Genomic DNA, 24,048 nt, shown 5'->3' on the forward strand with positions numbered 1-24,048 from the left:
CTCTGTGCATCCAGGACAACCAGCATTCTCCCGTTTTATGCCCTAACAATTGGAGACACGCAGAAGGACTCAGGCCAGGGCATCTCGGCTGGTGAAACCAGAAGAGCCACAAGTCAGCAACTCTTCACTCTGACTTAGGAGCATGGATATAACAACGGCAAGTTGGAGAACTGGCCGTTCATCCACCTTCAAGGCCCTTGACAAGCAAAACAGCTCCCAATTACAGAGCTGCTCTGCAAACACCCTGCAGGCTGATGCCAGGGTCACAGGTCTCGGAGTGAAGCGAGAGGCCTGGAGCAAAAACTATGGCTAAGGCACGGCATGACATGCGGGGACAGCCGCTCTCAGAGCCACTCGGAAATGCAGTTTTCAGAACAGAAGAGACCGTTGGGAAGGGCCCTTCGTGAGGACACCAGCAGCCTGCTCACACTCTGCCAAGCACCTCCCAAATGCAGCTCTGAGCAGCACCTGGGGGCTGTGGTGGCAGCAGCAGCTCAGGGAAACGCTTCCAAATGGGTCTCCGACCCCCGGCAGGGGCAAAGCTTCCTGTCCCCAAACCCCAGCAGCCACCCCGGACCAGCTGCTCGGGGCAGGCCACCACATCTGGCTGCAGGGCAGCTGCCCACTCCGTCCCTGGTCGTTCTGTGCCATGCTCACAGCCCCACCAGCCCCTGCTGCAGCTCCTGCAGGAAAGCAGCCCCGGGGCCAGCACCGCTGCCCCCACCCTGGTGGAAGGGCACCTGCCGGCAGCTGAAAGCACCCACAGCCCCAGCAGCCCCGCTCACACCAGCTCTCACCCACTCCCTCCCTGAGGCTTTGCTCCCGCTCCCCTTTCACCGCTGTTTTTCCACATGCCACACTCTGATTGGCTGACAGAGCCACTAGTCAAACCCTGCCCCAGCCTCCTCCCCTGGCCGGCCAATAGGAGGGCAGCACTGGGGCGATGCCATGGCAACACTGCAGCCCTGTGTGACCCCGCGGGCAGCTCCTCCCCCTCCCCCGCTGTGGGGCGCCATGTTGTGTGCGGCAGCATGGGGCAGGGCAGAGCTTTGCGGGGCTTGGGGGCAGCACAGCCCCATGTGGGCGGGCAGTGCTGGGCCCTGGGGCACGGCTGCTGCCTCGCCAGGGCTGGGCTCTGCCACAGGGACTTGTGGGGTGGCGATGGCACCCCCACCTTTTTCCAAGCTGCTCCCCCAAACAGGCTGTCTTTTGGATGCAGATGTCTGACCTCAGTTTGCAGGAGGGCAGGGGCTGCGGCCATCTGAGGACAACATCTCTGAGCTCAAAACATGCTCTGCCATGTTTAAAGAGTAAAAGGATGCAGGAGGAAGGAACAGAGGTTCTCCCAAACAAGTAGATGCCTTGGGGTTATTACAAGGTGAAGGATCCACTTCCAACATGGGCATTTCCAGCAGGCTCTTGAGAGCCCCACGGGAGCTGCAGGACACACCAGCCTCCAGAACACAGGACCCCTTTCCTGCCAGATCCAGATGCCAAAGGGGGACCCACTCCCAGGGAAACCTGGACCTTGATTCCCCCCCTGCCATGAGGGGATGGAGCCGCCCCCAGAGGAGCCTTGGGGCTCAGGGCAGCCGCAGCCCCAGGACCCAGGATTTCTGGCTGCCACAGTGTCCCCTGAGCCAGGCAGGACCCTCAGGCAGGGTTCTTGTGGCAGCCCCCAGCACTGTCCAGCCACCCCCACAGCCCAGGACCCACAGCCATTTTTAGAATTAGCAGTCTCTGTACAACACCTCGGGAAGGAATTCCCAAAGCCCTTACCCTTGGAGGAGAGCTGCAGGAGCGCTGGGAACAAGGAACTGCAATGCACACTGATGGTCTGTGCCCATCAGTCCTCCATCTCGCTTGTCCCCTTGCCCTCGGCTCGCCTGTCCATCATGGGAAAAAGGATGCGATTCCCACCTCGTCACCCAAAACTCCTCTCCAACATGTCCCTGCTCCTCTGCCTGTCAGCAAGGGGCCTCAGTGTGGCCCTGCTGCCTGCCATCCCCATTCCTTGCCATGGAGCAGCTCCAAAGGGCAGCGTGTGAGCAATGCCCAGCAAAGCCCAGGTCTTGAAGGGAAGTGAGGGCACCGCCACGGCACCACGGAGACCTCCCTGTGATGCAGTACATCCCACTGTGACCTCAGCTCATGTCATCTGGGGGCTCAGTAGATCAGCGCCATGGAGATGGCACAGCCAGGGAGAGAGCTGAGAGATTTCTTCTCTTGTTCTGGAAAGCAATCATCTCCCTTCAGCCCAGTTCTTATTCCTTACCCGTGTCTCAGTTTGTCAGGGCATAAAATACGAGTCACACATCACCACCATGTGCCAGTGGTGGAGTGCCCTGTGGTGGGGACGGGCCGTGGCCACATGGTCTTGGTGCTCAGAATGGGAGGAGGTGTCTGGAGTGAGCAGTGCCGTGCGTGGGGAGTGGTACCAGGATGGAGAGATTGGAAACCCTCAGAAGTGAGGAGGTGCCTGGCTTGCAGGGCGCAGGCTGCCCTGGTGGCATGAGCCAGAGATGCTGGCAGCCTGCTGCCTTCTGCCCACTGAGGTTCAAGACTTGTGTTTCCTCAGCTCTTGCCAGGATCTGCAGACAGATATCCCACATATGCTGTAGCTTAGAGTATTTGGAGTAGAAGAGGTCATCATTCAGAAAGGGTTCCTGCTGGAGATTCTTGAAGTTAACACTTCTGGGATTTATCCAAACACAACCATTTTTTAGGCTAGAGGCATAGCAGTTGCCTCCCTCTCCTATTAGCAAAGGCTAATGGGGGATACTACCCGTATCCATAATTGCTGCAGACACTCTTTTCTTCTCATGTGGCAGGACCCTAGAAACTCTTTGCTTATAATGCAGTAGTATCCCCCAAATAGCCCTTACTTAACCATCCAGTTAACTTGCCTCCAATCAAGTGAATTCTAGAGGGGGTTTTGAGCCCTTCGTGCTGAAGATCTCACTGTTTTGGGGTTCCCTGCAGCACCCTGCACCCTGTGCCCTGCCCTGGGCTCTGACACAAGACATCCAGGGTCTGACATCCAGCAGGAGGCCTCAGAGAGCAGTTTGCATCACCTGGGACTTTTCCCACACACACAGTTAACAAGGAAATGGTCTTGCCAAGGTGGAGCATTTAGAGGTGCCCTTTCAAGCGGCAGTGCCACAGTCATTAGCTTTTGAAATGGGCAAAATAAGGGAAACTTCCAAAGACAAAGGATTTCTTCAGAAAATAGTTGGACTTTAAAAACACTTCTTCCCAATGCAGTGACTACAGTGAGTAGTGATGCTCAAGCACTTGCCTGCAAGTCAGCAGGAAATACCTCACGGGTCATAGCTGAGAATCAGCTTGCAAAGCTGAAGTTGTTTTATGCAGATAACTTGCAAGCCCCCTCAGAATGATGTCCCTCACCTTTCCACATGCTCCTCTCTTCTCTAAGGCAGTCATTTCTGACCTGACAGTTGAGGTGTCCAACTCAGCTGAGCACCTTTTGCACTGTGTCCCTGAGCTGGTTGAGGCCTGCAGGTTCTGAAGCTCTTGCCTGATCAGATCAGGCACAACCTGGGCATGAGCTCACTCGTGGTCTCTTCTTTGCAAGTGAAGCCCCTCTGAGATGAAATCGCAAGTGTGGATCTGAGGCTGATTTGGACAAAGGTCCCCTGTTGTCAGTGAGGTGTGGATAAAAGGAAGTGAGGGTCAGTTCCTTGTAGGGTGGCCCAGGGCTGTCCCAGCAGGCCTTGCACAGTTCAGCTCACCCACCCATCATCAAAGTGTCCATTGGAGCCTGCAGTATGACTCCTTCTTGGTATCACACTATAAAAAAAAAAAAAAATTCTGTCTGGTACTAATACATCATGTACTACTTTGGAAAGGTTGATCTGCCAAAGGAAGCCTCCAGATAATGTCCATGGTGTCTCTGGCCAACAGGGGCAGAATGCCAGGCCTGGAGGAGACCTTGGTGAGGAGCTTTGTGCTGCTTGGTGACAGATCTGCCCCAGAGGACTAGACATGAGCCGTGCCTGCCTGCCTGCTGGCCATGGGCTGGTGGGGTGGCTGCAGCAGAGGTGCCCTCACAATCAGCACCCAGATGGGTCCCTGTCACCTGCGTCACCCCCTCCCCTCCCCAGGGCAGTCATTTCTGCTGGGTGGACTCTCTGAGGTGCTGGGTGACATCCCAAAGCCTGCTGGCCAGCACATCTGCTGAGGGCCAATCAGGCAGCTGCAGTGGAAGTGACCTCACAATCAGCACTGCAGCCATGTCCCCTTTGCCTGCCTCTCCCCATCCTCCTGCCCATATAGCATCTCTGGTGGGATGAGTGGTGGTGTGACTGTGTTCTTGTCCTCAGAATGGCTCCTACCAGAACCCAGCCCATGAGGTTGCTGTACAAGAGGTGACCTCACCATCAACACTGCACATGTGTCACTTTGATTTTCTCCCGTGCCCCTCTTCTGAGTCGTCCTCTCTTCTGGACCCCACAGTCAACATCCCAGCCATGTCCCCTTTGCTGGCACCTTCCCCTCCCCTGTCCCTGTGGAATTATACACACGTGGTTGGACAGCTCACGTGGCAGGGTGAAACTGGGTTCCTGGGGAAGGCAGGCTGGGATGGCGAGGAGGTGCATGTGCACTCTGAGAAAAGGAGGGGTGGCTGGAGTGCACAGGGCTTTGTGTTGGAGCAGGTGATGAGCCAGTTGAGACCTTGTGGTAAGGATAAGAGGACACAGCAGTGTGGGTAACATTCTGGTAGTGTTTCAGCTCATTCGGGATCTGTTTTGCAAGATCCCACAGGAGACTTCCCCGGAGGGCAGAGGGGCCATGAGGCCTTTGTAAAGACACACTAGGCAGAGGAGGAGAGGGCAGAGAGGCAGAAGAAGAGAGAGAAGACATATCAATTTGAATACGGTAGTTTCTCAGAACCAAGTTTCTCCATTCAGAGTGTTGGCAGGAAACATAGCATAAAGAATAACATATACATCTATATAAACATGTAAACTCATATAGAGTAATTTCTGTAGTGCATGCATATGGGGCTTCCAATAAAAAAAGAAAGCAAATATTCATTAGAAATGATAAAGAATGTTTGAAGATCTGAAAACAAAGATTTTTTTTCATTTCTTGCATAGAGCTATTTTTTGCATAGATTTCACCCAATGACGAGGACTTTACATTCAGGCCCTTATCAACAGATATAGAGGCCATTGCTGCCTGAGATGCCCTGTGTAGCTGTGTTGCCATGTGGTGCTGGGAAATGTGAGCCAGGAACTATGAGAACGATTCTGGAGCATTGGCTGATCAGCAGGAGAAGCATCTCAAGACCTCTCAGTGGGACAACTTTTTTCTTTCCATTGAAAGTGGACAAGTGCAGACAACTGGATTAGCCAGAGACATCTGCACTGAAGGGATGTGGCATTGGGTGAGATAATTCCCATCCCTGTTGTTGCCTCAAATGGAATCACACTTCATGACCATGCAGGGAATGAAAAGGGTTTGTGGCTAGATGTGTAGGGACTCCTTTAAGATGTCAGTGTAACAGAGGTACGTTGAGATTGGTGCAATTTCGGCCATCGATAAATAGAGTATTTTCACTGAAGCTGATCAGGCTGCTTTCTTCTATCAGTTGTGAGAGCTCGACACCTCATGTTGCGACTTGCTGTGTGCAAAGACTGAGTAGTGGCAAGGAAGATCTTGGGCAGGGAGTGGTTTGAGGGCAGTGGACTTGTGCGAGACACAGAACTATCCTTTTTAATAGTGTAGGCCTTATTATAGAAGAAATCTTTAGAAATTGCCAATAAAAAAGAAAGAAGAAAGAAATTAGATAATTATCTAAAATAAAAAAAAGATTTGTTGCACTTTTCAGCATTACAAACTTCTTTGTGTTCTTAATTTTCTTATTATCATTGTGTTCTTATTTTCTTCTTTTTTTACTTATCTTTTTTGTTTGGTTCTTTTTTGAAACACTGGTCTTTTGGGGAGATTCTTTTCTTTCTTTTTTTGAAGGGGAAAGTGATTTTCAGAGCTGGGGTTGGATGCAGTCACAGGGTGATGGATGGCTGTTGCCATTGTAGGTGCCCTGGTCCCCTCTGCCCAGCCTCCATCTGCAGCTCCGAGGGGCTCTGGTCTCCTGCAGGTCCCCTGTGAGAGCTGCCAGGCCCAGGCAGGTCCCCCAGAGACACTGGGGCCTCTCCAAGTGCCCCTGGGTGCTCGTGGTTGGACAGCTGAGCTCTGCCTGGAAAGGTGAAGAACTGTTTTCAACATTTCAAAAATAGGAACACCCTTTCCTCAGTTCAAATGATTGGCTAATTTTAATGTCAGTGTTTTCCTATGATGAAAGAGTGGAAATCTTCAGGAAGGGTATGAATCTGGGGAGAAGAAATATCGATCTGCCCTTGACCTTATGTTTCCACTGCTCTGTCTATTAGGCTATGGATGTAATCTCAGTGATCTCTCACATATTTCCACATGTCCTGATTAAACTGATCATTTCTAAAGTCATCTTTGCATCAGACTCTCTGGGCATAGGCATTTTCCAGAGTTTCCCAGTTTTCCTCCTCCCCTTGCTCTTTATCATTCAGGTACCTCTCATCTCTCCAGTTGCTGCTCTGAGCTGCTGGAGTCTGAAGCTTGCCTCGTCTTTCAGAAGTCTCCTTGTCTCTTTAGCCAGCTCCTTTGTTGCGTTTCTTGTCAATCCTTTCCTATCTATCTGTGGAAAGCATTTCAAGGCAGGTTATGCCTTGTGGGCAGTGGACCTCACTGGAGGCAGCGTGGACTTGGCATACAGTTGAGGAGTGCTTTTTTGTATCTTTTATTAAACTGTTCCAAATTATAATTTGTTTGTTTGCAATTAAGACAAACCCTTCTGTGTCTGTCTGCAGCTAGTTCTCGAAGGAAAGCAGGTGGGAACTGGTGCACATGAGCTGCACCATTCAGCTACAGCCTTGAGAGGAAAAAGGTTCAATTTTCACAAGAGTGACGTGAAGTCCCCAGTGGCTGCTGAGGGCAATGGCAGGGCTGGGGAGCTGGGGAGGAAGGTTCTCCATACAGGTCTCCTATCAAAAATACTGCTTTGCCTACATGCCCTGACTTCATTAGGAGACACTGTGGATCAGTATGAATTGGGGAATGTGGGTATGACTTATTCTGAAAAGTGAAGAATCAAGAAAGCTTAAGAAGCAGACATCTTTCTTTTTCAGGTGCTCATTGAAATCTGCCTAATTTCAATACACTGCTGCAAACTTTCCAATTAGCGACACAAGAATTGAAGTGCTGAAGAAAATTATGGAAAGAGGCATGGCTCCTTAGGGTTTATTTGCATTTTAAGACCGTTCGGCTGTATCTGGTGCTAAGCCCATGAACCTCAGATGCTGAGAAGAGACTGAAGAAACCTCTCAAGAAGCAAATCGGAAGTTTCTTGGAAAGATAATGGGTCCCACTGAGGGCCATTACCGACAAAACCTCCCCCGGGGCTGATTAGAGCCAAAAGTTGGAGGCCCTGATTGCAGGTAGGCAAAGGCAATGTGAGGGTGGCTGTGATGCCAAGTCCACCTTGATGTGTGTTACCAAGCAGAGTGAGCAGGAACTGACAGCCAGCCCCTGGATAGGGTTATGCTTTCCATCCTGCATTGCTCAGGGCTCTTCCTGGGGGCAGTGTGAGGGTGGGGTGCACAATGCCGAGTACAGGAGCATGATACAGCACCTCCTGGACTCCCAAGGGACAGGGAGGCAGCAAGGCCACAGTGCTTTAAGGAAACAGCGTCTTTTCATGGGCCTTGGTGTCAGAGACACCAGCTATAGCCAAAAGGACAAAGACCTAGCTGTGTTGGGAGCTTTCAGCCTTGGCAGTGCCCTCGGCCATCTCCACCACAGGCTGTCCTGTGCTTTCCCATGCCTGTGCCTGTTTCCCTGCAGCCTGTACACACCCAAGCTGCTTCCCCACCTTGCTCTCACTCTGGGATCTCCCCACCTCTCCTGATGTCTTCCTGTCCTCCCTTGCTTTTCCTTGAAACACAAAGGCAGGGGCTGATCCCAGACTCCCTCTGGGTGACCTGTTGCACCACAGCACTACCCTACGAGTGACATTCTTTTGACCTGAAGTCCAGTCTGAACCTCACAAGATGCAGTTTGTGGATCTTTCCCCTTCCCATGCTGTTTACCTATCCTAAGAAAACATCTATCATCTCTGAAACCACCCTTCGAGCAGTCACAGGCTGCTCCTATACTGCCCTTTGCCTCCACTTCAGCAGGCTAAAGAAGCCCAGGTCCCTCAACCTCTCCTCATGGATGGGTTTATTACTGCCTAGGAACAGGACTTGACACTTCTCTTGTAAATCTTCATGAGGTATTTGTTGTCCAAATCACCGGAGTTTCTCAAGATACTTCGCGACCAAAACTCCTCTGTGTCAAAACAAAACAAACAAACAAAAAAACAACCAACCAACCAACCAAAAAAACAAACCAAAGTAGTGCCAATGAGTTAAGGGTGAGCAGGGATGGGGTGGGCTGTATGGAATGGGATCAGGGTGGTAAAAGAGACAGACTTAGAAGACGTGGAAGAAAAAAAAAAAGGAAATTCAAAGTGAAGCCCAGGACTGATCAGGGCTGTCTTGGGGATTCCTGCCAAGAAGCCCTGCATCTGAATAATTCTGGCTGGAGGAGGACAAGAAAGCTGGCCTGCTTCCACTGTCACAGGGCACCTGTGTGCTTTTCCTGACATCCACAAGAGAAGATGGAGAGTGGGAAGAATCATGGACTCCTTCAGGGTGGAAGGGACCTCAGGAGATCTGTAGGCCAATCTCCTTGCTCCCAGCAGGGTCAGCTCTGGTGTCAGGCCAGGTTGCTCTGTCCTTCATCCAGTGTGGTCTTGGAAACCTGCAAGGGAGGACACTGCACAGCCTCTCTGGGCAACCACTTCCAATGCTCGACCATCCTCATAGTGGAAAAGCTTTTCCTTATCTCCTGCACAAACTTATGCCCATTGTCTCTTGTCCTCCCACCATGCACCCTGGTGAAGAGCCTGCCTCCATTCTTCTTGATGACCTCCTCATAGCCATTGGAGGGCTGTTATGAGATCCCTCCAAAGCCATCTCTTCTCCAAGTTGAACCAGCCCCATTTCCTCACAGAGCAAGTGCTCCAGTTCCTTGACTACTGTGAGGGCCCTTGGCCAAACTCGCTCCCAGTTATCCACCTCTTTCTTGTTCAGGGAACCCAAACCTGGATGCAGGGTTCTAGATGGGCTCTAATGAATACTGACTAGAAGGCGATCACCATTTCCCTGGACTTCCTGGCTGTGCTCCTGCTCATGCAGCCCACAATGCTTCTGGCCTTCTTTGCTGCCAGGGAACGCTGCTGCCTCATGTTTTGCCTCCTCTCCCCCAGCACCCTCACGTCCTTTTTCACAGAGCTGTTCCCCAGGCACTCAGGCCTCAGCCTGTAACACTGTGGAGTGTTGGTTTATCGCAGGTGCAAGCCCTGGCATTTGTCCTTGTTGAATTCCATGAGGTTCCTTACAGCCCATTCCTCCTGCCTGCCTAGGTCCCTCTGAATGGCAGTCCTCAAGCATATGAGTGACCCCCAACCCTCCACTTCCAGTTTGGGGTCATCTACAAGCATGATGAGTATTGCCTCCTGCGTGTAAGTAATACAGATGATAAACTGAACATCTTCCTGGAAAGACCCTCAGATGCTCTACTTCTCCCTGGCCTCCAGGAAGAGCACTACCCATTCACCACTGCCCTCTCAGCCTCTGATCATCCAAGCAGCTTTTTACCCATCCGGTTGTTTGCTCTTCTAGACTGTAACATTCTAACGTGCATGCAAGAATATTGTGGGAGACAGTGTCAAATACCTTGCTAAAGTCGAGGTAAAGTACATTTACCACACATCTGAGCTGCCCCTTCACACAAAAGACATCCTCCCTCCTCATCTTCTCTGACAGTCTCTCCTGAAGACATTGTACCCCACCAGCATTGCCCTCCAGTCATGTGAGCGATCCCACCACAACTCAGTCATTCCAATGATGTTTCACACCTGTTAAAGCTTCTACATCTCCATCTGCTCCTGCTTCTACCCCAGGCTGCATGCATTTGCATATATTAGTGTTGCAGAGCATCAGGTGTGCACAGAGAGCAGACTGGTTGTGGTGAGGCCTGTTACCAAGAGCCAAGGACACTGTGTGTGCAGTGGCCCCACTTCAGAGCAGAGCCATGCTGGCATGGATAGCAGGTGGCAATGTAATGGTGCAAGGAGGTTCCCACTGAGAGAGCAAAGCCTGCAGTGCCCAAGGCCAGGGAGAAATAGAGCTGAGCTGTGCAGCCCTGGCAGGAAAGGGCTTGTAGCACCTTGGGGCCTATGACAGAGGTGAACCAATCTCCAGGCAGGAGAAGGTGCCACTGAAGAAGTCCCTGGCACTGGGCAGCCTGTGATTTGGCACCCTGAGGTCATCATTAGCCCAGTCCTGGTCCATATTGTCCCGGTGTGAGAAGAGGTTCAGGCAGAGAGGAGCAAGAAGGGTTTGAGAGTGCAGAGACTAGAGCAGAGACCTTGGTGTGATGTGCCTCCCATTTATGCAGCACGCTTGAATGCAGATGGGATGGACTTTGCCTAAAGGCGGTGGTGGGATGCAGTTGTCTGGGCACAGGTAGGAAAGCCTGAGATAACCTGGGTTGTCTGCCCATCAGCCACTCCAGAGGGGCATGGTTTTCCCATAGGTGCCAGGATGTTATGCTAGAAACCCCAGGCATCTGACGTGGTCCTGCCAGCCTGTTTCTATGTCATTACATCAAGTGTCAGCACTGAATTCCATTAGCAGTTTGCACTGTAGGCATCTCCATGAGTCTCAGCATCATAGTGAGGGGTGCTCTAACAGTAGTGGCCATCTAGCGTCATCTAAGATGGCCAAGGAAATTCTCCACCTGGCCCCCACATCACTCTCTAGAAGGATATGCGTCTCCCAGTTGCTCCATGAGAGCAAGCAGAAACTGGCACGTGCCTGGGACCACCTCTGTCTCTTCCAATGTCACCAGGTGTTTTTGTGTGGGCACCTGACTCCCACCCTCCATTTCAGGTGATTACAACTGGAGCTTGGAGAAAGAGCTCCCATGCAGACATCTGTGTTGTGCACACTTCAGCTTGGACAAGGGGAATCCCACCTGCTGTGTGTTTGTGGAGTTCATGGGAGTTTGCTGAATCCCACTCCAGCCCAGGGACTTCCAAACCAGAATGAGGTGCCCACATTGACTCATCTGAATCAGCACCTGAACCAGGTGTCAATAAGCTCTCTTCTTGACACTTTCTACCTGTCCTGCCTAGTTAAGAGATGGGAATCGGGGCTTCCTGAGTGGGACATTTCCACCTCTTGCAGATAACCATCCTCTGATGAAACAATCTGTAGTGCTGCAATGAGTCTTCCTTCAGTGCTTAGAGAGGGACCATTGGTGATTATTTTAGTTTATTGGAGTGAACATTTCCCAGGAGGAGGGAGCACAAGGGACAGAGAGATTCATGAGCTCAACTGGGCCTCTGCTCCTGAGCGGGGCCGGGCTCCTTGGATGGAGGGAGCTCATGGCAAGTGGGCAGCACTGCCCAGAGACAGGTGTGTGCAGGAGCAGCTCCTCTGCAAAGAGTAGCAGGGCTCCAGGCACTGCCTGCTGCTGCTACATGAGAGGTGACAAGGCAGAGAGAAGGGAAAGGCAGTGGAGTGGGAGGAGAGAGGAGAGCTGCTTGTGGGAGAAATCTTCAGAGCCCTTGACATGGTAAGTCTCTGGCTGCAGGGAAATGCTACTGAGGTTCCTGGAGGGGTCTTGAAATCATTCCAGTCACATGATTAGATTTTTAAGGATGTCTCTCCCAGCTTCTCCTTTGCAGAGAAGGGGGATATGCTTCAGAGCAGGGATTCCCTGCCACACTGTCACAAGGACAGGGTGTGCAGCTCCATTCTGCCAAGGGTGGCTGCAGGGGTGTGAAGCCAGGGAGCACACACAGGTCTGTGCAGGGCTGTGATTCAGAGCAGTGTCGCTGTGCCCCAGGGTGCTGTGTGCCCGGGAGAGTGACTCTGATGCCTGCGAGGGTCAGCCCTCAGCCTGCCCAGGGAGCTCCCCACAGCACTACAGGGAGAACCTCTAGGAGAGAGGAGAGACCCCCAGAAGGGCAGCTTCATTCTCCTGCTGAGAGGGTGCTGCGTGGGTCAGGGCTGCTCACAGCTCTAGCTCATGCGCAGGATATATCCAAGGGGTCTTTTCAAGAAGAGATCAAGAGAAGGACTTCTTGAAAGGGAAGGAGCTTTCCTTCAGGTATCTGCACTTTCAGTTTCCTAATTGTGGCAGGGAGAATGAAGGAACGAGTCTTCTGTTTTGTCAAGGAACTGGGACTCCTAAACCTTCACTCTCACAGATTAATAGGTCAGTGAGAAACCTCAGGAAGCCGCTTCATCCCCACCTTAGTCTACAGACAGCATCGACATCACCTTTGTGGCCTCATAGGAGTTTATGTGACCTGATCCTTAGGATGTGCATGCACAGAGATGCCCCTAGAAAGTGCCCTGATCCAGGAGGTTTCTGTAGGGCAGAAGTGAGCACCCAGCGGGTGGGATGGGGTCTGTGAGCACTGACCGGGAGAAGATGTTGTGACAGAGAAAGAGCTGCCAGCAGGGACAGCTCCAGGCAGCAGAGATGGGCAGGGAATGAGAGGGAACTGCAGGGCATGAGCCACCTCCCCTGCAGCCAGACCTCCAGCAGAGGAGAGGGGCATCTCTCCTGTTATGGACCCATTTCATGCTGCCTGACAAAGGGGTTGAGAGCGACTGCACTGTGATGTCACCGTCTGAGGGGTGGCATGCCCAGCTGGGTAAGGGGAAGGCTTTCCAGAATGCCTCTCTCTCTCTCTCTCTCTCTCTCTCCTTGGTTCCCTTGGCAGAAGGATCATGGTGCTGCTCCTTGTTTCCCCTCCTGGCCATGCTGCTCTTGTTCTTGCTCTTGGGCTTTCTGGGGTTGGGTGTTTTCAGCTGCAGTTCAGACACTGATGCTGCACGTTGTGGAACAGAAGGGACTGCATAGGAATGAGGTTGCTACAGGCCCCTTCTAACCTATTGCACTCCAGGAAATGCAGTCTGTGGGGCTGGGAAATGAGCTGACTCTCCCTTAAGGCAAACCCATCTTCAGCCCAAAGAGTCCTTTGACTATTTTCCTAGTGTCCTGCCAGGCTGTGTGCTGCCCTCTAGAAAGGCACTGCTGTCTCATAGCACCTCTGTGATATCTGAGCGCCCCATGAGGAAGGTGCAGAGATGCTGAGAGTAAGGAGCTGGTGGTGGGAGGCTGTGTGTGGGCATCTGCAAAGAGCCCTGTGTGTCCTTGGCTAGAAGGGGAGTGTGGAGAGCTCCCTCAGGTGCCCGGAGAAAGGATGAGAAGTTTGGAGCTGTGCACTTTGAAACTGGAGTTGTGTGCTCTCATCAGGGGCTGGTTTCTTTCTAGGGCAACATATATGAGTGTGATCATCCTCCAGGTCCAATAGTGGCAAGCACAAGGCAGCTGGGAATGAGACTAATACACAGACTAGCTGTCCTCACTCTGCAACAATGTACAGTGAATCCGTTTTTCCCAGGATTCAGTGGAAATGCCAAGGATTTCTACCTTTGAGGAACACTCCCCAGGGGTCACAAGACCATCTCAAAGAAAATAAAAAATCCCTGAAACTCTGTTCCTCAAACCTCATTCTTTAGAATTCAGAGTGAAGATGCTGAAAAGCCCTTCTACACGATGAGTGGCTTTCACCTGACAGAATTTGTGAATGTCAGAGCTGGTCAACCCCTTTCCCCTGTTCCCACTGCTTTACAGCAGGACTGACTCCTGTGGAGCCCATGGGCAGAGGTCCCTGCTCCTCACAGCACACTCAGCCAGGGCAAAGCAGAGCTCAAGCACGGGAGCTGCACAAAGATACTCTCATTAAAGAGAGAGGCAATGTGGGGGCTTGTATGAGAACTGCAACATTCTGGGGTTTCTTTGCTTGAAAAGTCTCTGCTAACTTCTCAATTTCCTTTTTTCTTTGCACAGTCCCCCATGCCTGGAGATAGCAAAATGTCCAACAGCAGCTCCTTCAACGAGTTCCTCCTCCTGGCATTTGCAGACACTCGGGAGCTGCAGCTCTTGCACTTCTCGCTCTTCCTGGGCATCTACCTGGCTGCCCTCCTGGGCAACGGCCTCATCATCACAGCTGTAGCCTGCGACCACCGCCTCCACACCCCCATGTACTTCTTCCTCCTCAACCTCTCTGTTCTGGACCTTGGCACTGTCTCCACCACTGTCCCCAAATCCATGGCCAATTCCCTGTGGGACACCAGGGCCATTTCCTACTCAGGATGTGCTGCCCAGGTCTTTCTGGTTGCCCTCTTGTTAGGAGGAGAATATTGTCTTCTCACAGTCATGGCCTATGACCGCTACATTGCCATCTGCAGACCCCTGCACTATGGGACCATCATGGGCAGCAGGGCTTGTGTCAAAATGGCAGCAGCTGTCTGGGCCAGTGGTTTTCTGTATTCTGTGCTTCACACTGCTAACACATTTTCCATACCACTCTGCCAAGGCAACACAGTGGACCAGTTCTTCTGTGAAATCCCCCAGATCCTCAAGCTCTCCTGCTCAGACGCCTACCTCAGGGAAGTTGGGCTCATTGTGTTTAGTGCCTGTTTAGGCTTTGGGTGTTTCATTTTCATTGTGCTGTCCTATGTGCAGATCTTCACAGTTGTGCTGAGGATCCCCTCTGAGCAGGGACGACACAAAGCCTTTTCCACATGCCTCCCTCACCTGGCTGTGTTCTCTCTGTTTGTCAGCACTGATCTGTTTGCCTACCTGAAGCCCCCCTCACTCTCCTCCCCAGCTCTGGATCTGGTGGTGGCTGTTCTATATGCGGTGGTGCCTCCAACTCTGAACCCCCTCATCTACAGCATGAGGAACAAGGAGCTCAAAGATGCCCTGAGGAAAGTGATTTCATGGACAATTTTCAGCAGTGATAACATTGCCATTGCTCTCCACAAGTGACTCCCCCTGTGTCCCGTAACAGGATTGAGCTCTGTTTGTTCACTTTATTTTTATCATTACTATTATTACTGTTGTTATTATTATTTGTCACCATGTTGCTACAGAAATGCTTGGATTCATTCCACTTTCAGTGAGACTGCTCTGTCTCACCTGGTGCCCATATAAAATTTTGTGCAACACTGGGTCAGGGCTGACTCCATCACAGTATCTCTGTAATAAAGTAGGTTCTACCCAGTGCAGTCCTTGAAGGATGTCTCTTCCTCCAAAGCTGCTGTCCCTCGCACCCTGTCCCCAGCACGTTTCCTTCGGACAACCTGCCCACCCTGCACGCTGGTCCTTACCCCAGAAGTCCCCCCCAGACAAGGCTTCACGCCCAGCTGGAGGACTGGAAGTCCAACTGTGAGCCCTGGGAGGACAAGCCCTCTGCTGGGTCCTCTGCAGGGCTGTCAGGGAGCATGCAGAGGAGGTCCTGGGGTCATCTACTGGGCCTGTAGATCCTCCTCCCCCATGGGGGCCCTCAAGCAGGGTGCCTCAGTGCAAAGATGCAGCTGAGCTTGTTGCTGCATGAAAAGAAAGGAGAAACTGCCCCAGGAAACTCCTCACACACCCAGCCTCTCACACCAGCTATTTCCAGCACTGCCCATTCCCCATGGTCCCAGTGAGGGGTGATCTCTTAATGTGACCAGGTCCATCTGCCTGCTGGGCTCAGCACGTGTGTGGAGGCAATGTCCAGCCCTGCCTGGCCTCTCTGTGGGCTCAGACCTCAGCAGAACCCAGAGCATGGACTTCTGCTACCCCAGGGGACAGGATCAGGGCTGGGCAGGGTCTGGGGACTGCTGGGAGGCTGCCAGGCAGGAGGGCCACGGGCAATGGGGCAGCAAGGGCTGTTATGGGGACCATGCTGGGGGTATGTTTCCCCACCCCAGAATGCACCCTGTCCTGTGCGATTCCTGCACAGTGGGGTTGTGGGGACATGTGCAGGACAGCGGGGCTGGGCCAGTGGAGGCCTGAGTGCTGATGGGAGCCACGACACTCCAGAAGCTCCCGACAGTCATGGAGGGGACTCACTGCTGCTAGCAGGGTCGGGGGTTTCCCAGGGGCTACAGCCACTGGCACCGCCTGCCAGGACTCCCAGACCCAGCACAGATGGTTGGTGCTCAGCACTGCACTGTGCCCCCCGTCCTGTGTCACCGTCCTCTCTCAGGAGCACTGCTGTGTGCACCACTGCCTGCCCAGGTGTGGAGAAGCTGCTGGAGGTCTACTCTTCTCACGCCTACTGATCCCAGCTCTGCCCTGGTGGCGACCCACAGGTTCTGCCCTGGGTCATGTTATGTCTCCATACACTCTCCTCTGAGACCGTGTAGGGACCCACAGCATGTGGCTACGCTTAGAGCTGGCCACCTTGGCCTGCCTATGTGGTCCCAGGAGATCGCAGTAAAGCTGTGCTTGGAGATGAGGCTGTGATTGTCCGCAGTCAAAGTTGGTGGGATGGTCTGGCTGGGGACCAAGGGGAGGAAAGGACAAGAGACAACAAGGAGAAGATGCAGTAAGGGAAATTTCAAATGAGCTGAAGGAAAAATAAAGAAATAACAATGGCAGTTGAGTAGCACTGGGGCAGGGGACAGGAAATCTTTAGGAACTCTCCTGGAGAAAGTACCTACCAACCTGATCTAACTGTCAAGTTAGCCCAGCTCAGAGCAGATCATGGTCCTAGATATCTAAAGCAGTCCCTCCCAACCCAAATCCTCTAGGACGAAGGGGCTGGAAGGCAGAGTGAGGGGCAGGGGACACTGTTGTGGGGTTGAGGCCTTGCTGGCATTTGGACTGCCTGGTCAAGCCTGTCCTCAGAGTGACACAGTGAGTGAGTTCATCCTCAGAAGGAGTCTCTGCTCCATGGGCAACAGGAGTCAAAACAGTGCTGGGATACTACAGAAAAGTTCTCAGGAACACACCAGGCATTCAGGCCCTTCGACTGCTGAGGTGTCCCCAGACCGGTGCTTTGCATCCTGGGTCTTAAGGGCTGAGAAATCTTTAGAGCCAGAGCAGATCGAAGTCATCCATCCTGGACTCACAGGTTGCAGGGCATCAGCAGGGCTGTCCTGGCTGCAGGTAGGGAATCACTGCCCAGGGCACGAGCAGATCCCCCTCTGCCCTCCCCTCTCTCTTCACGCCCTGGAACAGAGATCATGTTTCCTGTGTTGGCCCTCCCTGCCGGGCTGTATTCACAGGTGGAAGGGATGCAGGCTTCACTGGGGAAATGCAGGAGAGCCCAGTGTCATCTAGAGAAGCAGGGTCCCACCACACCTGCTGGGTGGCCAGGGCTGCAGGCTGCAGACCCCACTCTGTTCCCCACACACCTCCTGCCTGGGGCTGGAGGGTGCCCAGCAACAAGGCAGGCATGCCTGGGGCTCTTGTGCCATTGGGGTGGTGGCCTTTGGAGCAGCCTCTGTCTGTAAGGAACTCAGGAGCTTCTCTGCCTCCATGTTAGTGGCAAAGTTCTTGTCCCAGCTTCTTCTCTCTGGAGAGCTGAGGATTTCATTCTCGGGAGAAGGGGAAGAAGGAAACCCTTTGTCCATGGGATCACCCCATCAACCCTCTACTGTCTTCTCCTTCTCTGTCACCCCTGAAGTCCTTTGGCAGGAGCATTTTTTGGTTTCTGACCCTATATTTGACCCTGCTTTGAGCAGCACGTTGCACTACAGGCCTCCTGTGGTCCCTTCAACCTGAATTATCCTGAACATCTATGATCTCAGGCCCCATTTCAAGCACAGAGCAAATGTCTCTGGGACAGGAGTCCTTTGTGCTTTATGTGAGCATCTAAAAGAAGGCAGGTGAATACCACCTCCTCCTCCCTGTTGACTGTAAGGGCAGCCTGGGAGGCACTGCCTCAGGCATATCTACATTACAGTGGAAATTCTTGGCATCCACCTTTAACCACCTGAAAGGCCATTGCCTGGATCCCCTCAGCGGTGAGGTGAAAACGACAGGCTTTTCTGCAGTGTGATTTCTGTACCTCTGTAGTTTGTGCCTCTAAGCAGATGGTGCCATCCTCCCCTTGGTTTCTTGCCTGAAGCTCAGGCTGGATGGGCATGTGAATGTGTAGATTGTCTGTCACAGTAGTGACTGTGAGATGGTGGAGAAGTAAGAGGAATAACAGAGTTACTGCCCTGGACTGCAGCAGAGAGGATTTCATCTTCTTTGGGGTGGAGTTAGGCAAGGCAAAGCACAGCTGGAGCTGGGCTGGAGCTGGATCTAGGAAGGGATGGAGAGGGTAACCTGAAGGGCTTCTGTAAGGACATTGGCAGCACAAGGCAGCCCTCCATGGCTGTGCTTGGAGATGAGGCTGTGATTGTCCTGAGTCAAAGTTGGTGGGATGGTCTGGCTGGAGGCCTAAGGGTGGAAAGGACAAGGGACAACAAGGAGAAGATGCAGTAAGGGAAATTTCAAATGAGTTGAAGGATAAATAAAGAAATAACCATGGTACTTGAGTAGCACTGGGGCAGGGGACAAGAAATCTTTGAAAACTCTCCTGGAGAAAGCACCTACCAACCTGATCTAACTGTCAAGTTAGCCCAGCTTAGAGGAGATCATGGTCCTGGAGATCTCCAGTGGTCCCTCCCAACCGAAATCCTCTAGGAGGAAGGGGCTGGACAACCTTTTTCCCTTGGTAGACTGGAAAGGGAAGTCTGGAGAACTGGATTAGCCAAAGATGTCTGCATTGACAGGGAGTGGCCTGGGGTGAGATCAGACTCCTCCTTGTTGTCCCCCAAAATGAAGTCACTTCGTTGACCATGGAGGGAATGAAAAGGAAGCGTAGTGAGATTTTTTAGGGACTCCTTTAAAAGACCGTGGCAACACAACTATGTTGAGATTTGTGCAAATTCGGCCATCCAAAAGTAGAGGCCTTGGTGGCAGATGCACCAGCCATAGGGAAAGGGAAAAAGACCTCCGTTCTTTTAGAGGCTTTCAGCCTGGGCAGTGCCCTCAGTCGTCTACAACATAGGCTGTCCTAAGCTGTCCCAAACCTGCACCTCTTTCCCTGCAGCGTGTACACACCCAAGCTGCTTCCGCACCTTGCTCTCACTGCACGATCTCCCCACCTTTACTGAAATCCTTCCGTCCTTGTTGGTGGCTCCTTGAAACACAAAGCCCGGGACTGATCAGAGTTCCTCTGGGTGTCCAGTTGCACCACAGCACTACCCTACAAGTGACGTTCCTTTTACCTGAAGTGCAGTCTGAACCTCTCAAGATGCAGTCTGTGGCTCTTTCCCCTTCTCATGCTTTTTCCCACTACCAAGAAAAGTTCCCTCATCTCTGAAACCACCCTGTCACAAGCAGTCACAGGTGACTATTGTATGGGCTTTAGCCTCCACTTCAGCAGGCTAAAGAAGCCCAGGTCCCTCAACCTCTCCATTCTGGCCATGTGCTTCAGGCCCCCAAACCGGTCTGGGCAGACCTCCTCTGCACCCTCTCCAGTTGTTCCCCATTCCTACAACACTGGGCGTACCACACTGGGACACGCTGTTGCAGACATTGCCGCGCCAGCGCTGAGTCAAGGGGGATAAGAACTGCCCTGGCCTGGGTGGCCAGGCTCTTGTTAACACAGCCCTGTATGCAGCTGGCCTCATTTGTGGTGAGCACGCACCATGCACTCATATGGCATTCCCGTGAGGTCCAGGGCCTTCTCCTTCTCCTTGGGGTCCCTCCTCTGCCTGTCAGGTCTCTGCCTGTCCTGATGCATGGGCTGTTCTGCCCCACTGATGAGCCTTTCAAACAGGACAGGATGTGAGGTATACCCCTGCATACCCCACCTTTACCTGGCTTCCTGGTAAAACACGACCCATTCATGAAAACACTCTGAGCTCAATCATCCAACCAGTTTTTTGCCCACCTGGATGTCTACTGGACATCCACTACTCTCCTCTCCTCCACAAGTACAGCTCCATGACACACACCTCATCAATGTGAGGCTGAATGGCCTGCAGCTCCCCAGGTTGTCGTTGTGGCTGCTTTTGAAGATGGGCACAACATATTCCTTCTGCTGTTCATTGGGACCTCCCCTGATCTCCACAACCTTTCAAAGATGACAGCGAGCAGCCTTGCTGTCATAGCAGCCAGCCCTCTCAATGTCCATGGATGCCAGCCATCTAATCCCATAGACTTGTAGGGGTTGAGTTCTTGCAAGTCATTCCTCACTCAAGACTTAGGCACTGCAGGTTGCTTTTCTCCTCGGGAGTCCTGACTCTAGGCACAACAGCTCAGAAGACCTTGTTGGTGAAGACTGAAGCCAGGAAGGACTTGAGTTCCTCACACATATCTACATCTGCTTTTACTAGAACCTCTGCCCCATTCAGCCGTGAACCCACATTTTCTTGTTTATTCTTTTACTGTCACCGAAGCAGCAGCAGCTCTTCTTCCTGCACTTCACATCCCCACAAGTGTCTCTATCGCAGAGGAGCTTTGGCTTCCTTAACACCATCCCTACTTTGCTGGACAATATTTCTAAATTCCTCCTTTGCAGCATTTCCCTTCTTCCCCTTTCTGTATGCTGCCTTATTGCCCTGGAGCTCACGTGGGAGCTCCCTGTTTAGCCAAGCTGGGGTCCAGAGATGTCTACTCTGAGAGTGACTGCCCTGCAATGCCACTGCCTGCGAGGCGGCATGCCTAGCTGGTAAGGTGAAGGCTTTCCTGAGTTCCTGTCTGTCTCTCTCTTCTTGCCTCCCTTGGCAGCAGGATCATGGTGCTGCTCCTTCTTTCCCCACCTGTCCATATTGCTCCTCATCTTGTTCTTGTGCTCTCTGGTTTTGGGGGGGGAGGGCGGGGGGGGGGGTGTTCAGCTGCAGTTCAGACATTGATGCTGCAAGTTGTGCAGCAGAGGGGTTTGCATGGGAATGAGGTTGCCCCAGCCCCCTTCTGACTTGTGGAGCTCCAGAAAATGCAGTCCGTGGGGCTGGGAAATGAGCTGACTCTCCCTTAAGGAGAATCCATCTCCAGTCCTAACAGTCCTTTGACCGTTTCCATATAGTGTCCTGGCAGCCTGCGTTCTGCCCTCTAGAAAGGCAGTGCTGTCTCATAGCACCTCTGTGATATCTGAGCGCCCCATGAGGAAGGTGCAGAGATGGTGAGAGTATGGAGATGGTGGTGGGAGGCTGTATGTGGGCATCTGAAAAGAGCCCTGTGTGTGCTTGGCTAGAAGGGGAGTGTGGAGAGCTCCCTCAGGTGCCTGGAGAAAGGGTGAGAAGTTAGGAGCTGTGCACTTTGAAACTGGAGTTGTGTGCTCTCAGCAGGGGCTGGTTTCTATCTAGGGCAAGATATGAGTGTGATCATCCTCCAGCTCCAAGAGAGAACTGCAACATTTGGGGGTTTCTTTGCTTGAAAAGTCTCTGCTAACTTCTCAATGTCTTTTCTTCTTTGCACAGTCCCTGATGCCTGGACATAGCAAAATGTCCAACAGCAGCTCCTTCAATGAGTTCCTCCTCCTGGCATTTGCGGACACACGGGAGCTGCAGCTCTTGCACTTCTCGCTCTTCCTGGACATCTACCTGGCTGCCCTCCTGGGCAACGGCCTCCTCATCACAGCCGTAGCCTGTGACCACCGCCTCCACACCCCCATGTACTTCTTCCTCCTCAACCTCTCTGTTCTGGACCTTGGCTCCATCTCCACCATTGTCCCCAAATCCATGGCCAATTTTCTGAGGGACACCAGGGCCATTTCGTACTCGGGATGTGCTGCTCAAATCTTCCTGCTTTTCTTCTTGTTGGGAGGAGAGTATTGTCTTCTCACAGTCATGGCCTATGACCGCTATGTTGCCATCTGCAGACCCCTGCACTATGGGACCCTCATGGGCACCAGAGCCTGTGTCAAAATGGCAGCAGCTGCCTGGGCCAGTAGTTTTCTCAATGCGGTGCTACACACTGTGAACACATTTTGCATACCACTTTGCCAAGGCAACACAGTGGACCAGTTCTTCTGTGAAGTTCCCCAGATCCTCAAACTCTCCTGCTCAGACTCCTACCTCAGTGAAGTTGGGCTCATTGTGTTTAGTGCCTGTTTAGGCTTTGGGTGTTTCATTTTCATTGTGCTGTCCTATGTGCAGATCTTTACTGCCGTGCTGAGGATCCCCTCTCAGCAGGGCCGGCACAAAGCCTTTTCCACATGCCTCCCTCACCTGGCCGTGGTCTCCCTGTTTGTCAGCACTATCATCTTTGCCTATATGAAGCCCCCCTCCTTCTCCTCCCCAGCTCTGGATCTGGTGGTGACTGTTCTGTATGCAGTGGTGCCTCCAACTCTGAACCCCCTCATCTACAGCATGAGGAACAAGGAGCTGAAAGATGCCCTGAGGAAAGTGATTTCATGGACATTTTTCAGCACTGGTAACATTGCCATTGCTCTCCACAAATGACTCCCCTATATCCCATACCAGGACTGAGCTTTGTTTGTTCACTTTATTTTTATTATGACTATTATATACTGTTGTTATTATTTGTCAGCATGTTGCTACAGAAATGCTTGGATTCATTCCTCCTTTCCTGAGACTGCTCTGTCTCACCTGGTGCCCATATAAAGTTGTGTCCAACAGTGGGTCAGAGCTGACTCCCTCACAGTATCTCTGTAATAAAGTAGGTTCTACCCAGTGCGGTGCCTGAAACCTGGGCTCTTCCTCCAAAGCTGCTGTCCCTCATGCCCTGTCCCCACCACATTTATTTAATACAATCCTGTCCTCCCTGCGTGCTGGTCCTTACACCAAAAGTCACCCCCAGACAAGGCTCCATGCCCAGCTGGAGGACCGGATATCCAGCTGTGATCCCTGGGAGGACATGCCCTCTGCTGGGTCTTCTGCAGGGCTGTCAGGGAGCATGCAGAGGAGGTCCTGGGGCCATCTCCCGTGCCAGTAGACCATCCTCCTCCCATGGGGGCCTCAGGCAGGGTGCCTCAATGCAAGGATCCAGCACAGCTTGTTGCTGCATGAATGGAGAGGAGAAATTGCCCCAGGAAACTCCTCACACACCCAGGCTCTCGTACCAGTTATTTCCAGCACTGGCCATTCCCCGTGGTCCTCGTGAGGGGTGATCTTTGAATGTGACCAGCTCCATCTACCTACTGGCCTCAGCAGGTGTATAGAGGGAATGTCTAGCCCTGCCTGGCCTCTCCCTTTGGGCTCAGACCTCATCAGACCCTGGAGCATGGCCTTCTGATAACCTCAGGGGGTACAGGGACACGGCTGGGCAGGGGGTGGGGGATTCTGGCAGGCAGGAGGGCCGAGGGGGATGGGGCACCAAGGGCTGTCATGGGGACCATGGTGGGGGGATGTTTCCTCACCCCAGAACATGCCCTGTCCTGTGTGATGCCTACACAGTGGTGCCGTGCGGCCAGATGCAGGGCAGCAGGGCTGGGCCAGTGGAGGGATGAGGAGCTGATGGGAGCCACGACACTTCAGAAGCTCCCAACTTTCATGGAGGGGAATCACTGCTGCTAGCAGGATCAGGCATTTCTCAAGGGCTACAGGCACCAGCACCACCTGCCAGGACTCCCAGACCCAGCACAGACGGTCAGTGCCCAGCACTGTAGCTTGCACTGTCCCCCTTCCTGTGTCACTGTCTTCTCTCAGGAGCACAGCTGGGTGCATCACTGCCTGCCCAGGTGTGGAGAGGAGCTGTTGGAGGTCTTCTTTTCTCATGTCAGTTGCCCCAGCTCTGGCCTGTCATCGGCCCACAAGCTCTGCCATGGGTCATGTTATGTCTCCATCTGTTCTCATCTGAGACCATGGAGGGAACTGTAGCACATAGCTCTGCTTGGAGATGGCCACCACAGCCCGCCTGCATGGTCCCAGGAGATCCCAGCAAGGCTGTGCTTGGAGGGGAGACTGTGATTCTCCTCAGTCAAAGTAGATGGCATGGTCTGGGTGGGGGCCAAGGGGAGGAAAGGACAAGAGACAACAAGGAGAAGATGCAGTAAGGGAAATTTCAAATGAGTTGAAGGAAAAAATAAAGAAATAACCATGGTAGCTGAGTAGCACTGGGGCAGGA

The 24,048-nt window shown here is 52.6% G+C and overlaps 2 protein-coding genes across 2 annotated transcripts; both read left to right on the plus strand.

Annotated features, from left to right (window-relative positions):
- Positions 1-14,061: 14,061 nt before the first annotated feature.
- Positions 14,062-15,021, plus strand: LOC136993137 (olfactory receptor 14C36-like). The gene has a single exon (XM_067303148.1). The coding sequence runs from the start codon at positions 14,062-14,064 to the stop codon at positions 15,019-15,021; it is 960 nt and encodes a 319-aa protein (XP_067159249.1).
- A 6,443-nt stretch (positions 15,022-21,464) lies between these two features.
- On the plus strand, positions 21,465-22,370 carry LOC136993083 (olfactory receptor 14C36-like; the record flags this gene model as incomplete). Its single annotated transcript, XM_067303098.1, has 1 exon — positions 21,465-22,370. A coding segment is annotated over exon 1 (906 nt), but the record flags the coding sequence as incomplete, so codon positions are not given.
- Positions 22,371-24,048: the final 1,678 nt, after the last annotated feature.

This window comes from Apteryx mantelli, chromosome 11 (assembly GCF_036417845.1).
Source record: "Apteryx mantelli isolate bAptMan1 chromosome 11, bAptMan1.hap1, whole genome shotgun sequence".
NCBI classification, from domain to species: Eukaryota; Metazoa; Chordata; class Aves; order Apterygiformes; family Apterygidae; genus Apteryx; species Apteryx mantelli.

Coding starts and splice junctions, on each gene's coding strand:
- LOC136993137 (XM_067303148.1), top strand. CDS start 14,062: ATGTCCAACAGCAGCTCCTTCAACGAGTTCCTCCTCCTGGCATTTGCA.